This window comes from Sorex fumeus, unplaced genomic scaffold (genome assembly GCF_029834395.1).
Source record: "Sorex fumeus unplaced genomic scaffold, SorFum_2.1 ptg000111l, whole genome shotgun sequence".
In the NCBI taxonomy this organism is placed as follows: domain Eukaryota; kingdom Metazoa; phylum Chordata; class Mammalia; order Eulipotyphla; family Soricidae; genus Sorex; species Sorex fumeus.
Window position 1 is genome coordinate 6847782 of NW_026606168.1, and position 15679 is coordinate 6863460.

Sequence of the window (15679 nt, forward strand, 5' to 3'; positions counted from 1 at the left end):
CTCAATGTACCTTATGGATTCCGGTCTGATGTTGAGGTCTTTAATCCACTTTGATCTTACTTTGTACATGGAGTTAGGCAGAGATCTGAGCCCACTTTTTTTGCATGTAGCCGTCCAGTTTTGCCAGCACAATTTGTTAAAGAGGCTTTCCTTGCTCCACTTCACTTTTCTTGCTCCCTTATCGAAGATTAGATGCTTGTATGCTTGGGGGGAAATTTCAGTATATTTAACCCTGTTCCATTGGTCTGCAGTTCTGCCTTTGTTCCAGTACCATGCTGTTTTAATTGTTACTGCTTTGTAGTAGAGTTTGAAGTTAGGGAGGTTGATTCCTCCCATTTTCTTTTTCCCAAGAATTGCTTTAGCTATTCGTGGGGGCTTATTGTTCCATATAAATTTCAGGAGTGTTTGCTCCATTTCTTTGAAGAATGTCATGGGTATCCTAATAGGGATCACGTTGAATTTATACAGTGCTTTGGGAAGTATTGCCATTTTGACAATGTTAATTCTCCCGATCCATGAACAGGGGATATTTTTCTATTTCCTCACATCCTCTTTTATTTCCTGAAGTAGAGTTTTGTAGTTTTCTTTGTATAAGTCCTTTACTTCCTTAGTTAAGCTGATTCCTAGGTACTTGATTTTCTGGGGCATAATTGTAAACGTGATTGTTTTCTTCATGTCACTTTCTTCTCTTTCGCTATTTGCATATAGGAAAGCCATTGACTTTTGGGTATTGATTTTATAGCCTGCAACTTTACTATACAAGCCTATTGTTTCTAGGAGTTTCTTGGTAGACGTTTTAGGGTTCTCTAAGAATAGTATCATATCATCTGCGAATAGTGAGAGCTTGACTTCTTCCTTTCCTACCTGGATGCCCTTAATATCTTTTTCTTGACTAATCACTATTGCAAGTACTTCCAGTACTATATTGAACAGCAGTGGAGAGAGTGGACATCCTTGTCTCATCCCTGATCTTAGAGGGAAAGCTCTCAGTTTTTCCCCATTGAGGATGATGCTTACAGTAGGCTTGTGGTAGATGGTTTGAACTATATTGAGGAAAGTCCCTTCTGTCTCCATTTTGGCGAGGGTTTTCATCATAAATGGGTGCTGGATCTTTTCAAATGCTTTCTCTGCATCTATTGATATGATCATATGATTTTTATCTTTTCTTTTGTTGATATGATGGACTATGTTGATGGATTTCCAAATGTTAAACCATCCTTGCATCCCCGGGATGAATCCCACTTGGTCATGGTGTATGATCTTTTTGATGAGTTTTTGAATTCTATTTCCTAGTATTTTGTTGAGTATCTTCACATCCATGTTCATCAGAGATATCGGTCTCTACTTTTCTTTTCTTGTAGTGTCTTTGTTTCCTTTTGGTATTAGAGGGATATGGGCTTCATAGAAACTCTTTGGGAGAGTTTCCATTTTTTCAATTTCCTGGAAAAGCTTGAGAAGGACTGGCAGTAGGTCCTCTTTAAATGTTTGGAAAAATTCGCTAGTGAATCCATCTGGACCTGGGCTTTTGTTTTTGGGAAGACTTTTGATTACAGTTTCAATTTCCTTGATGTTAATAGGTCTATTTAGATACTCTAGATCTTCTTGATTCAGTTTTCTCTCCCTTATTTTTATGGTCCACATTTTTGGCATATAGTAAAGAGATGCCTATATATATATTACATATATAGCAATATATATATTAAAAAATCTTTTTTATGAGTAAAAGTGTTTGAAAAATTTATTTGACTTTATCAAAGTTACTGATTTAATGCGATAAAAATTAATCATGTTCTTTTCAATATATGAAGAATACATTATAGATTCACTTCGGGGGAAGAAAAAATGCCTATCCTCTCACGTTTATTAAAAAACTATAAAAGAGAAAGGCATTCAGCCTTTCTTCGGAATCCTTCTTTAGGAGATCCCTCCCATACTCTGGGAGCTTCCCTGCCTCACTCTCCTTCCTGTTTCCCTAAAGTCTTTTTTAGTCTTTTCTAAAGTATATTGAATTTAGCCATTTTTTCCCTGTCTGTTGTTTTCAATTTTTGACTGATTGAGCACAAGAACCTGAACGTCTGTGTCTGCTACACCCAGATGGTAATACAGTCAGCTGATGTCTCTCTTAAAGACCTTGGAGGGGGCAAGATGGTTTCTAATAACTTAATGATCAGGCAAAGAATATTATGAAGAATAGGTATGTGTAGGAGCAAGGCATTATACTCCTTGAGTTTTGTCTTACCTCATCTGAAAATTAGGGAGTTAGATTTCAAGATAAAGCTAAAGAGTTCGGTTGAACAGAAAGACACAAATTGAGGCAGATGGAGGATTCAGACTGTGGGGCACATGAAAATTCCACAGGATGACTGGTTGCAGAACTGCAAAGTACTGGGATTGATTCCTTTTGAAATATCCAAACCCAGTGGTCTGGACAGTTTCCAAACAAGTACTTTAGGTATTTCTTGAAACAGGTGATTCTAGAACTTCACTATGGAAAAACTATAAACTGAATGTTCTGGAAATGTTGCTTTTTACCTGAGACTATGTTTGACTGTGAAAGAAGCAAATTGCTTTCCTGTTAAAATGTCTAAAACTTTGCTTTATGATATTACCTGGTTTACAATTATATATAACACAGTTCTCAAGATTAAGTTAAGAATTTTAGGAGGTTGGAGGGGGGGGGAAGCAACGGAAGAACTAGGATAGAGACAAAGTAAAGCAAACTTTAATACCCTAAAATGTAAACAATATAGTTCCATATAGTTTCTGGTCTAAATAAAATATTTGGTATCAGTCTTTCTCAAAACAAAATCATGACCAAAATAATATGCAAAAGGTATGGGTATTATCACAAAATACTATGCAATAAATTGTCTTTAGTGGCTTAGAGACCTGAGACTGATAAATCATGATGGGCTAGGGCACATGAAAATCAGAGCCTCCCCTGTATCCTCATTCTTATTTTTGCTTTTTGGGTCACACCTGGCGATGCTCAGGGGTTACTCCTGGTTCATGCACTCAGAAATTATTCCTGGCGGTCCTCGGGAGACCATATGGGATGCTGGGAATCAGGGTCGGCCGCATGCAAGGCAAATGCCCTACTCGCTGTGCTATCATTCCAGCCCCTATACCCTGATTCTTGTATTCTTCAGGAAGGGTTTCATACAGAGCACAAAATACTTAGAGTAAGCATTTATTGATTTAAGAAGGCGAGGAAGCCTTGACTGCTTGAGCACAAGAACCTGAAAGTAAAGGAAACTAGCTCCTTGCTGGCGACAAACTAAAGCATTAAGTTACAAGGAAAGAGATAGTAGCCAAGACACTCCCACAGTGAGAGGCTATGAGGGAACACTTTGGCTATATTTCACCTCTTTTTATGCTTTCAGGCTTTCTGCCTTTAGTGTTCCCTCCCACTCTCCACAAAATGGGAATATCTAGGGTCTGAGGTTCTAACCATTTATAGCTACTTTTATAGGTTGTGATGCTAGGTATAAACGGTTTTGGTTCTGGGGTGTATTTGATATGTTTAAGCATTATAATAATCAAACAAATGAGCTAAGTTTGATCAGCAGTCGCCTGGGACTATGCTTTCCCCCTTGACGACAAAGGGTGAGACTTCATAAGGAGCCAGAAAGCAAGGGGGAGAAGGGGGGTTTTCTCCCCACCCTAAATTTGGTTTTGGCGTGACTCTGCTTGATATGGGGTTCAGACTCTAGACCTGCTTCGCTTCTCCTTGTCTTTCCTCAGAGTCCCAAGACTCCACCCATACCATGTGTCATGTAACTCTCTAATAAGACCATATAGTAAAGTGGAGGAGATATTTGCCACTACATCCCTGAAATTAATCTGAAGAATTCAGTGGAACTCTTTCTTACAATCCAAAACTTCTTTTGAACCCATTGCCTTCCCCCTACCACCCCACCCCACTCAGCTTGTTTCCTACTTCCACTCTCTTCCCCTCAGGTAACTTGAATTCTGTTGTCAGTGCCCACAGCTGTTTTTTGTTTTTCATTTCATTTGTCTGCTTGCCAATTTCACATGATTGTATTGCACAAACAGTTAAGATCTTCCAATACTTGTCTTTTTCCTTGAAATGATTTTGCTTTGCATAATCCCCTTGAGCTTATCTCATTTTTAAAAAAATTTAATTTCTCCCTTACACCTATAAACACTGTGATTTACAAAGCTGCTTATGACATGTTTTCACAGACATTCAGTCTTCCAACACCAGTCCTACCCTCGTTGCACCTTCCACCCCTTATCTCCAGTTTTCCCAACCACCTCTTAAGCCTGCCCCTATAGCAGGCCCTCGATAATGTATTTTATATTACTTGTTATGATTTTTCTAAAATACTTTTTTTAATTTGGTTTTGGGATTTAATGTGGCAATGCTCAGGTTTTATTCCTTCCTGTGTACTCATGTTTTTTTGTTTTTGTTTTGTTTTTTGCTTTTTGGGTCTCATCCAGCAGTGCTCAGGGGTTACTCCTGGCTTTGCACTCTGGAATCACTCCTGGCAGTGCTCAGGCGACCATATGGGATGCTGGGAATCAAATCTGGGTTGGTCACATGCATGGCAAAAGCCCTACCCACTGTGCTATCGCTCCAGCCCCAAAAGACTGTTTTATAGCTAAAAGGTAAATATTACCTTTTCATTGTGAATAGTATCCCATAGTATGAATAAAATACATTTTTATTCACCATTCATAGATGGGCACTTTGATTGTTTCCATATTTTAGATAGTGTAAATAATGAGGCAATAATTGGACTGGATATAACTTTTGTGTTAATTTTTCCTTTTCTTCAGTAGCTACCCAGAAGTGGGATTATTGGATCATGTAATAGTTCTCTGGGAGGAGGATAAGGGGCAATTAACTGATGACGCCTAAAACACTTTGGTTAATATCCAACAGTTCTCCTTTATTTTCTTAGGGAAATGCCATAACATTTTAGAAAATAGTTGAACCTATTTATATTCCCACCAACAGTTCAAGAGAGTTAATTTTTCTCTATATTTTCTCCAAGATGTGTTGTTTCTTTCCATGTAAGCCATTCTCACTTAGTTTTAATTTATATTTCCCTGATTATCAGTAATGATCAGCAACTCCTAATATGCTATTGGTCATGTGTATATCATCTTTGAGAGGTGTTTATTCAAATCATCTATTCATTTTTTTAGAAGGAATTCATTTTCTATTCATTCATTCTCTATTCATTCGTAGTTTTTGTTAAGTTGTGTAAATTCTTCATATCACTGTATCACTGTCATCCCGTTGTTCATAGATTTCCTCGAGAAGGCACCAGTAATGTCCCCATTTGTCCTAGCCCTGAGATTTTAGCAAGTGCCACATTGGAGGCTCTTTCAGGGTCAGGGGAATGAGACCCATCATTGTTCCTGTATTTTGGTTTATCAAATACACCACAGGGAGTTTGCCAGACTCTGCTGTGTGGACAGGTTACTCTCAGTAGCCTGCTGGGTTCTTCAAGAGCGAGAACTAGACAATATTTGCTTCCAGAAGCTTGGTTTTAGTCTCTGGGTCTTGGCTGTTGATGGGATTACAGGCACTGCGGGAAGTTGGTGGGTATAACGCCTAGCTACTGGAAGGTGGGGAATCTGGGTGGAGGAGGTCCAGTCCAGATCTGAGCAGGCTTGGAGATCTCAGCCCCGGGTCCCGCACTCAGTTCCTTCATGCATGATGCTCGCCTGAGCCTGTGGAGAGTGGTCTTAAGCATGGCTGTGGCTAGTTCCAGAGGTCTTCAGCTGCTGGGGTTCTGCTGGGATGGGGAGGGAGACTCAACCTGCCACCCTACAAGGGGACCCGGTGAGGACAGCCAGGCGTGGGGGCAGGAGACTGTGTTGTTCTCATCCAGGAGCTTGCTTTTATAAAAGTTCTTCATATACATTGGATATTTGCCCCTTATCAAATTTATGATGTTTAAATGGTTTCAGTATTAAATACACTGTATTTTCATCAGTTAATATTTTATTTACCTGTACAAAGTATTTCAATTTAATGTTGCTCCAGTGATTTATGTTTTCTTTCATTTCCCTAGCTATTAAGGTCAAGCATCTCTGGTACTGATGCCATGGAATGTTTTACTGTTGTTATCATCTATGTATTTCATGGCTTCATGTCTTATAGGCAGTCTTTAATCAATTTTGAATTTCTTTTTGCGTATATACAGGGTTAGAGAGTAAAACAGTTTCATTCTTTTGCCTGCGGCTATCCAGTTTTTCCTAACACCATATTAAAAAGACTTTTTTCTCATTGCATGGTCTTATATCTTTTGTCATAAATGAATATTAATAAATTGGTGGGTTTATTTCTGAGTTTTTAATTTTACTACATTGAACTGTGTGTTTATTTTTATTCTAATGCCATGCAGTTTTAATTACTTTTATTTTGTTGTATTGTTTGAAGTGAGGATGCTTGTTGCTTCCAGTTTTTTTTTCCTCCATAAGATTGCCCCAGCTCTTCAAGGCTTTTTATGATTAAATAGGCACTTTATTATTTTGTTCTACCCCTTAAAAATTATTGGAATTTTGATTGGAATTGCATTTGGTATATTGTTTGTGAACCATATACAGTTCCAGGGATTGATCTACGGTTGACCACATTCAAGGAAAGTGCCTTACCCTCTGTAATACCTCTCTAGTCCTGATCTTAAAGAAAAACATGTTATTGAGTGGGTGGCTTAAAGGGTTGAAGTACATGTTTTGAACATGGGAGTGATCCTCTATACCACATAATGTACCTCTCCCCCTAAAATAAAAAAGCTTTTAGTTTTGTGCCATTGGGTATGATATTAGCTGTGGGTTTATAATATATGGCAAATATTATGCTAAGATATATATCATATATCCCAGTTTTATTAATTTTTATCACAAATGTGTACTGAATATTGTCCAATGCTCTATTTCTCCTCCTGGAACATGGCCAGAAATATCACAGCTTGTCTTAGCCTCACCCTTTAATCATCTTTAGAACAAGAGAGTGTGCCAATAATTATAACTTCAACTAGAACTGTTGTAAGATTTTTAAAATAAAAAATTTTTAGAGAAGTTATAGGACAAAAAGACAAGACTGAATTTCTAAAATAACAAATTATAGGGAAGCAAATTTGGGGAGAAACAAATTTGGGAAATAAGGCTAGTTGGACAAGCTTGTTAGGTAGACTCCTTTATAACCTCTCCAGCTCATAAAATGTAGTTTTCTACAAGGATTAACTTCTGTCCTTTCTTGTGTACATGGAAGGGGCAACATCTTCACAGATTTATCTCTTGCTTTTGAGTAAATAGAAATATCTTCTTTTTCCCAACAGTCTTCAAATACCGGAGTAATCCTCATGCTTAAAAATTCTCTTTCTGCCATGCTCCTTATCATCTTACTGTATATTTCTACAGCTAAAAACAGCTTTTGCTTCCTTTGAATTTTGGCCTGTCCTACCTTCTTCCAGTCATAATCATTGGATATTTATACTATAAAATCGCTGATGGCAGCTTTTGCTCTTTTTATGCTATTTTATTTGTCCCTTTCATATCTCGTGCCACCCAACATAGTCAGATATATATGCATATATATGTATATATATAAAAAGCCATATTTTGACTATAACTACTATAGATCACCACAGTAATGTTGATCACATTCTATGTTCTAAGCATAATGCTTTACACAGCATTCTTTCTAATTTCATTAGCATTTTTGACTCAGAAGATAAATAAGTCGCCAGAGGTCAGAAATAAATGAATGTATTTCAATTTGATTCTTTCCACTTAACTCATTTTCCACATAAAGAATTTTCTCTTACTCTTATGCATGCAATTTTCCTATTCCTGAACAACCAAAGGGACATGAAAAGATAGTTGCCCAGAAAAAAGGAAAATTGACTCTCATTATTTTAGCAGTTGAGGATTGTATAGACTAATAATTATGCTTACATATGCATGAAACTTCCTTTAAAATGGGTTCACATTAGAATTTGGCCAGTCATAGTTGTTCAGCCATGAACATCCTAGGTCCTGAGTTTCTTGGATCTCTAAACTGATACTTCACAGCTGAGCATCTCCACTGTGGGTCAGGCCACTTGTTAAACTCAAATATGGTCCTTTGGTTAGGCTTGATTAGGTTTGCTCTTTGTTATGTAAATGGTGCAACAGATTGTCCCACTGTTTAATCGTCTTTATTTTTCCTCTCTCAACTGAGGTCTTGGTGTGATTATCATCGGTTTAGCAGTGACAGTGACTGCGATCACTGGTTTATCCACCTCTGCTATTGCCACAAATGGATATGTTAGAGGAGGTAATAAAATGTGTAGTTCACATGATCATTTGTAAGGTAAAAGCAACACAGGCTCAAAATAGTTCACCACTGACCATTCTGGAGTGTTTTCAAAGGTAATCTAAGTTGGATTTCTTTTCTTCCTCCCCACCACCCTGTAGTCCACCACCACTCAGGCTAGAGATGTGAAAGAAAAATGAAGCAGAATTTAACCTTTGTCACGCCCCAATTTTTTCCTTCAGGTTCCTCTCAAGCAAGAGAGAAGGTTAAGTGTTAAGTTTCTTTCTTTTCACAGCCAGGGTCGTTTCTCTCCCAGGACACCATCATAAGTCGACTTTTCCTTTCCAGGCTGCATTTCAGATTGTGTTGACTCATGGAAGCCATCCTTCATCCTAATAAGTCGCTCTCTGACTTGATCTTTATGCCAGGCATCAGTTTCTCCATAGCACAAAGGAATTCCAGTGAGGCCCAAGGTTTGACTGAAAGCTTAGTTGAAAGGCAGCCTTAAGGAACTCAAGGAAGAAAACTAAAATGTAATCTTTTCTATCTTTCATTGCTAACAGGTCTTGGAGTTCTCGTAATTCTTCTTTCCACCATGGTAACTTCTATTACTGGGTTGTCAACTTCTGCAATAGCAACTAACGGGTTTGTTCGTGGAGGTAAAATTTCTAAGATAACTAATGCTATCATCACTGGCAAAGGGTAGGCAAACACTTTTTTATTTATTTCTTTGTGATGGGAGAAAGGAAGGAGACCAATGTCCCTGAAGCCTGATTGGATGAGCAAAAGGAAACCTAAGGTACTGTATGTTTAGTCCAGACCTACTCCAATCAGCCTTGATCTCTTTCCTCACAGACCTCGCTTAAGCACCTTGCAGGCTGTGGATTCCAGACGCTGAAATGTCTCTGTTAAACGTTTTCCATTTCAGGTTATCTGTGCATCTCATGCTGGTATTTCTTGGACAATGACCTCTGCATGTGGTTTCCATCTTTCAGTTTAGTACATTTCAGGTGCTTCCTTGACATTCACAAAATGGAGTCTTTAGAATATTTCAGATTTTTTGCGGCAAGATGGATCCTTCGGTCACAAGACTCAGAATTCTGCTGCCTGAAATACTGGTAACTAATCTCAGTACTAGAGTCAAACACCTTTCTTGGGGCATCTTGCAGGTCTTGGAGTCATCATCATTGGCCTGAGTGTGGTTGTAACAACGCTCACAGGTATTTCTATGTCTGCTATTTGCACAAATGGAGTAGTCAGAGGAGGTAAGTCAATTAATTTACCTATGATACAAGCTCGGGTTACTTACAACGTTTCAAGTTTTTTGACTTCAGTAGACAACTGTACAATTTTCTTAGTCCCCAAAGTCTTAACAACAAAACAACACAAAGTTTAAACAGCCAGTAATATTCTTCTCTGCTGAAACAGCCCCTTTGGTTAAAAACAAAAACAAACAAACAAAAAACCACCTCTGGCCTGTATCCAGTAATGGGATGTATTTATGAAAGAGAGAATAATCAAGTGTAGCACATTTCAGTCTTTGCACCTTAGACAGCTCTTAGGTTCTCCCAGGTGCCTCCAGCATAGGTCTTTTCCAGCATCCAAATGAATTACTCCCACTGGATTTTCAGGAAGATCTCAAAGTTACCCAGCAGGATGTTACCTACGGCCAACCAACAAGAGAAGAGCCTTTTAAAAAGAAGTAAAAACAAATAAAACAGTTACTTTCCAATGATCCAGGAGCAGGCAGCCTGCACAGGAAATGAAGTGGCTGGCATTTATCATTGTTCTAACTTCCTTTCTTCCTCTTCCCCTTCTATGTAACCTCTTTGGGGAGTCACATGGGTACCTGTTTCTGGTCTTTCTTTCCATGGAGACCCACAGACCCACAACATTCCTGTTTGTCTGTCTTTCATTTTGTGGGCTCTGAGGATATGGGGTGGGCATACTCAGTACTGTAGAAGGCTGTTGGCTCTGTACTTGAGAGTGATCCCTGGAAGTGCTTAGGAGATCATATTTGGTGATTGGATTTCAAATCACATCTAAGACACATGCAAAGCAAATGTCTTATCTCATATATTATCTATCTCCCCAGCACTATTTCATTTTGACCAAGCCTAGGTACCTGGTTGGCTCGTATATTAAGTATAATCTATATAAAAAATAACAGAGGTTTGACCCACTGTGGTCATATATAATAACACATTGTTAGAGAGTGTTTAACTTCTTCATCCAAACTAGTTATTATAGTCCCCAGATTCTATTTTCTATAACACAGTTTGTTTTGATATGGGATATGTTTCTTCAGTATCATTTCTCTGCCAGTTCTGTCCACCTCAGAGATAATTTGGTAGAGGGAGCCATACTTTTAGCACAGAGTATGATTTCATCTAGCTATCTAGGCCTTTCAATAAATAGTCTCTTTTTACTTTCAGTAATCTGCGCTCAATATCTTTCTAAGGGTTAGGTAGCCCAGTTTAGTATTTGTGTGCCCAAAAGTAAAAAGGCAAAAAAAAAATCTTCTTTTCAAAGTCTAAGGGAGAAGCAAATATTCCAAGACCTTCCATCCTTTACTCCCACTTGCCATCCCTTTACTAAGAGGGGTTTTTATTTGGCAATAATCTTGCCTTTGTGAGATAAAAAACATTGACTATCAAATCTAATTTACAAAAAGAGAAATACATAGCAATATACTGAATCTTTTCTATGCAGTCAGAAGACTATAGCAGAAAAGAATACATAAAAATGTGAAAATATATACCAGAAAATAAGTTAGAACAATGATAAACTTCACCCACTGCACTTTCTGCCTAGCTCTGCATGTTCCTAAATATTTCAGTTGTAAAATTTTAGTTGTAAAATTTTTTGTTGCATTATTGATTTGAACTCTTCAGTGAAATATTTTCAGACAAAGCATTTTTTTCAATTAAGTCTTATGTTTTGTTATATGTAGGCCATATTTACATATGAATTACATTTCAGTAACTTCTATTTGCTAAGTCAAGATAGTTCTTCTGTAGACTACATACCACAGGGAAGGGCTAGGTCATTAAAAGAAGCACCACAAACCATTCCTAAAGTCGCAAGGAAGTTGCCATCTTTTTATCAGAATAATTTATGTGCCACATATTCTCTCTGTAAAGTATGCTCATTTTTTGTTTCAGGTGGGGCCTACTACCTTATTTCCAGAAGCTTAGGGCCCGAGTTTGGTGGGTCTATAGGCTTGATCTTTGCTTTTGCCAATGCAGTGGCTGTTGCTATGTATGTGGTGGGATTTGCTGAGACTGTGGTAGATCTTCTAAAGGTAATGAAAAGCTTATTTTCTTCTGCCAAGCAAGATAATTTGACTCAGTTTTCTCTTTTAGGACATTTGGGGATCTTTTTATGGCAAGACAAGCAGAAATATATTTATTCTACAGGATATGAAAGTTGGGTGCAGTTGAAGGAAACCTCTCGTTGCCATCAATCTGACATAGAGTTCTGGCTCTCATGAATGAGAGACTGTGAATAATTCCTTCTATTCATCTGAACCTTGTATTCTAAATCTTTAATATGGGATAATAGCTCTTCTATATATGTTATATAGAATTGTTCTATAGAGCATAGTATGTGTTTAATAAAACTGTGGTACAAATAAAATGAAATTATTCATATGAAATGCTGTATAAAATTGTAACCATCATATAAATAATGGGTATTATTTTCAGTAGTAATACTACTAATATTATTATAAATTTCCAAAGGGAAAGTGAGTTCAAACATCAGAATAACTCACTGCAAAGATAACAAGTTCTGACCCAGTTTAGATATATGCATAAAAATATTTATATATACACATACATGCATATATATCCCCATAATATACAGTATCTAGTCCGAATTATATTGTGAGTGTGCTAAATAGCTCGTGTACAATCTACCTTCTAGTTCACTCCCATAATACTGACAATATATTATATATATGAATCTGTAGATTGTATAGTTCATGGAGTAACTTATCTTTTGGAAATGAATTTCATAGTTTGTTGTCTAGTTTGTTTTTTTAATCAAATAGGTCTTACTTACCATGAAATAGGAAAACTCTCAATTTTATTCTTCTAAGATTTCCCCTCACACAAAAATACTAGTCTGAAACGAAGGATGTATATGTGGATATGTAGCATATTTTAATTTAGCATTGCAATAGTTCCAAAATATTTGACTAGAATAAATTTCTAAATTTTCCAACCCCAATCTTGAGCGTCAGACATATTATCAGAGAAAAAGTTATATTCTTTCTGTTCTCACATATATGAGCACTTCATTAAGCTATAGGACACCAGGCATAAGCACAAAGTATATATTCTGACTGTTCACTGCCATCATGCATCATGTGGGGAGAGAAAAGATACCATTTCTAGTAATTTTCATGATTTTACTTTTATTACAGGAGAGTGATTCAATGATGGTGGATCCAACCAATGACATCCGAATAATAGGTTCCATCACAGTGGTGATTCTTTTGGGAATTTCAGTAGCTGGAATGGAATGGGAAGCAAAGGTAAATTTTTCAAAATGATGCTACCAAAGACTGCTGGTCAGGTCCAGAAGAAATGACAGGAACAGAAAGAACCTCCTATTCAAAAAAAATAATTACTGTTATTACCTGCTATGCTCTAAGTTATAAGTTAGCACCTGGTGCCAGGGCAAACTCTCAGAGCACAGGGGCCCTCCACACAGTCACAACTCAAAGTTCATGTAATTAGGACTGGATTTATCCTTCTTTCATTGCAGTTACACAGCCACCAAGTAAGTTGCCATCTCCAGGCTCTGTCCCCTATGATCTCAGTAACTGTGCATGCTAGAAGCCTATTTTTTTATTTATTTATTTTTTGCATTTTATAATTTATTGTTGCAACATTACATTATATTAGATATTTCATGTGTGTAGGACATAAAATTAAGCATATATAAAAACCAATGAGAAGAAATTATGCTACAAGAAGAGAAGCCTATTTTTTTAAAATCACATTCCTTGACTCCCCTTCCAAGTTTGTCATAGGTGCTGAAGCCTAAAAGGGTGACATGTACGTCGGGAGAAGGTAATAGAAGTGAAAACTATCATTCTCTGAAGCCCAATATCTAAGCAGCCAGTTTCAAGGCATTACAGACCCTGGCACTAAAGAATATCTGTCTTAACTTGTGGTAAAACTGTTGATGAATTTCAGAATGATGGGAAAGTAGTCTTCTGCCCATCTTTAAGTTCATACAGTCACCATTGCAGTTGAAACTTCCTGTGTGTCAGGAGACACAGGTACTAGATCAGAACTGACTACCAGAACTGAAAAGATCGTGTGAGCCTCTCACTTACATGAGGTGATAGAAAGCATTCTTACATCGCATTCACTGTGCATTACAAATTCACACATTCAGAAAACATTGACTAAGTTCCAGTTGTGAGCTGGACATCCTGCTAGGTTCTGGATAATCAGGTATGATTAAAACAGGCAGTTTCTGCCTTCGATGAGTGTATGGACCTTGAGGAAGTGATAAATAAGATAGTAGATAAATTACAAAGTGTAGGGGTTGGAGAAATAATAGAGCTTGGGAGAGCCATCTCCTTGTATGCGATCAACTTGAGTTTTATCCCCAGCATCCAAAATGGCCCCTAGGTACCTCTAGGAGTGACCCCTGAGTGTAGAGCCAAGAATAAGCACTGAGCACAGAAAGTTGAGGCCCCAAATCAGATACATATTGTTAGCTCACACAGTAAAGCATGGGGCGGGGGCTGCTGCTGTGATGCATATGTGCATTTGGTGGCCCAGACATTCCTCCCTGCCTCCCCAGGGCTCCCCAACAGAGAGACAGAGAGCCAGGAGATGGGAACCACAGTCTGATAGCAAAAATGGCCCGTTTAATGCAGAGTTGCTAGCCTACTTATAAAACATCTGAAGGGGGGTTGAGGTAAGGACATAGGTGTGATTGGTCATTTACATAGATAAACATTTGGCAGAGGAAACTCTCTTGAGAGATCAACTCAAGAAAACACTCTCAGGGACATCTACATTGCTTTTATCTTTCCCTCTAGTTATATAAGTTATCAATACTTGCAGTTGTTTGGATAAACACAGCAAGAGACAAAGTTCCCAACACTTAGTTCTCTGGGCTGAGAGCAAACAAGGCTTTTACCGTAAATCCCAGACTAAGTCCCTGATCAGGCCAGTTAAGCTTGTCCTTCCCCATGGGGGTCCTGCCTCTTAAGTTGTAACAATTTGCATCAAGACCATGCATTTATGCTTTCTAGTATGTTCCATTTCGATACCGGTAGCTTTGCCACTCACCTGGGTTCATCCCAGTCCCACGGCAGGACTTCCCTTTTGGGATGTTAGGAACTACAGCAACTGAAGCCTGAGTCAAGGAACTATGACTACATAATTGTTCCCAGGAGCAGATATATTTCAGAGCCAATCAACTCCCAAATATTAGGAGCATAGTATTAATGGTCTTTCAATGTTCAATCAAAGAATACTGATTTATAGTAAAATATAAAAAGGCTATAGGGAAAATAGAAAAGCAGGTACAAATATACACCACTTCAAATACAAAACAGTACAAATGCAAGTTCAGAATTACCAGAAAGTTTTGACTTATAAGTAATCAAGACTGACTTGGGGAACTGTGACTATGAGAAGTAAAATACAAGGGAAAGGTTAAAGATAAACTTTAAGTTAAAGTTGCTAGCAAGAGCATGTTAAACTTCTCTGGGAGGAAGAAAGGAGGCAATTCACTGATGAAGCCTAAAGCACTTAGGGTCAGTATCCAACACAAAGGTAAGGTTGAAGATAGACTTTAACCAAATTAGGGATATTAGCAAGGGTATGGTAAGCTTCTCTGGAAGGAGGAAAGGGGCAATTCATAAAACACTTAGGGTTGATTTCCAACACATATGAGGAAACATAAAATAGGAAATTGAAATGTTCTTTGAAGGAAATTAGCCAATACTAAGATTGACTATAACAAGGTTAAACCTACATTCCACAGAAACTTTATTTCTGAGGGTTTCTTGGAAATAAAGGCAGTACTTAAAGCTCCAACTCTGTAGTTAGCTAACTTGGATTTGACTTTGATTTATATCAATATAATCTTTGGTAAATTACTTAACCTTTCATGCTTATTTCTTGATCTTTAAGATGATGATAGTATTGCCTACTTTTTATGATTGTTGGAAGCATTTATTTATCCAAATAATTTTGGTAATATTAAGGCTCAATCTGTTATATGTGAGCTTTATGTGAGCTTCAGCTGTTCTTTGAATTCAAGAGCCGCAAAATATTTCTCTGAAGAAGTTAACTATGGCTTAAAGGATGAGGGAAGAACATTATTTGTAGAGTAGGGATAATATATCAGTGTTCTTAGCTGAGG

The 15679-nt window shown here is 37.6% G+C and overlaps 1 protein-coding gene across 3 annotated transcripts in view; it reads left to right on the plus strand.

Annotated features, from left to right (window-relative positions):
- The window catches only part of SLC12A1 (solute carrier family 12 member 1), a 117826-nt gene that overhangs the window by 17538 nt on the left and 84609 nt on the right, over positions 1 to 15679 (plus strand). Inside the window, exons 4-6 of one of the 3 annotated variants that reach the window (XM_056135340.1) lie at positions 8204 to 8299; positions 11443 to 11582; positions 12708 to 12818. In XM_056135340.1, coding sequence (XP_055991315.1) covers positions 8204 to 8299; positions 11443 to 11582; positions 12708 to 12818 — 347 coding nt within the window. Of the gene's footprint in view, positions 1 to 8203; positions 8300 to 8841; positions 8938 to 9447; positions 9544 to 11442; positions 11583 to 12707; positions 12819 to 15679 lie in introns of all 3 variants that reach the window. The other 2 variants (XM_056135339.1, XM_056135341.1) reach the window with 2 other exon arrangements.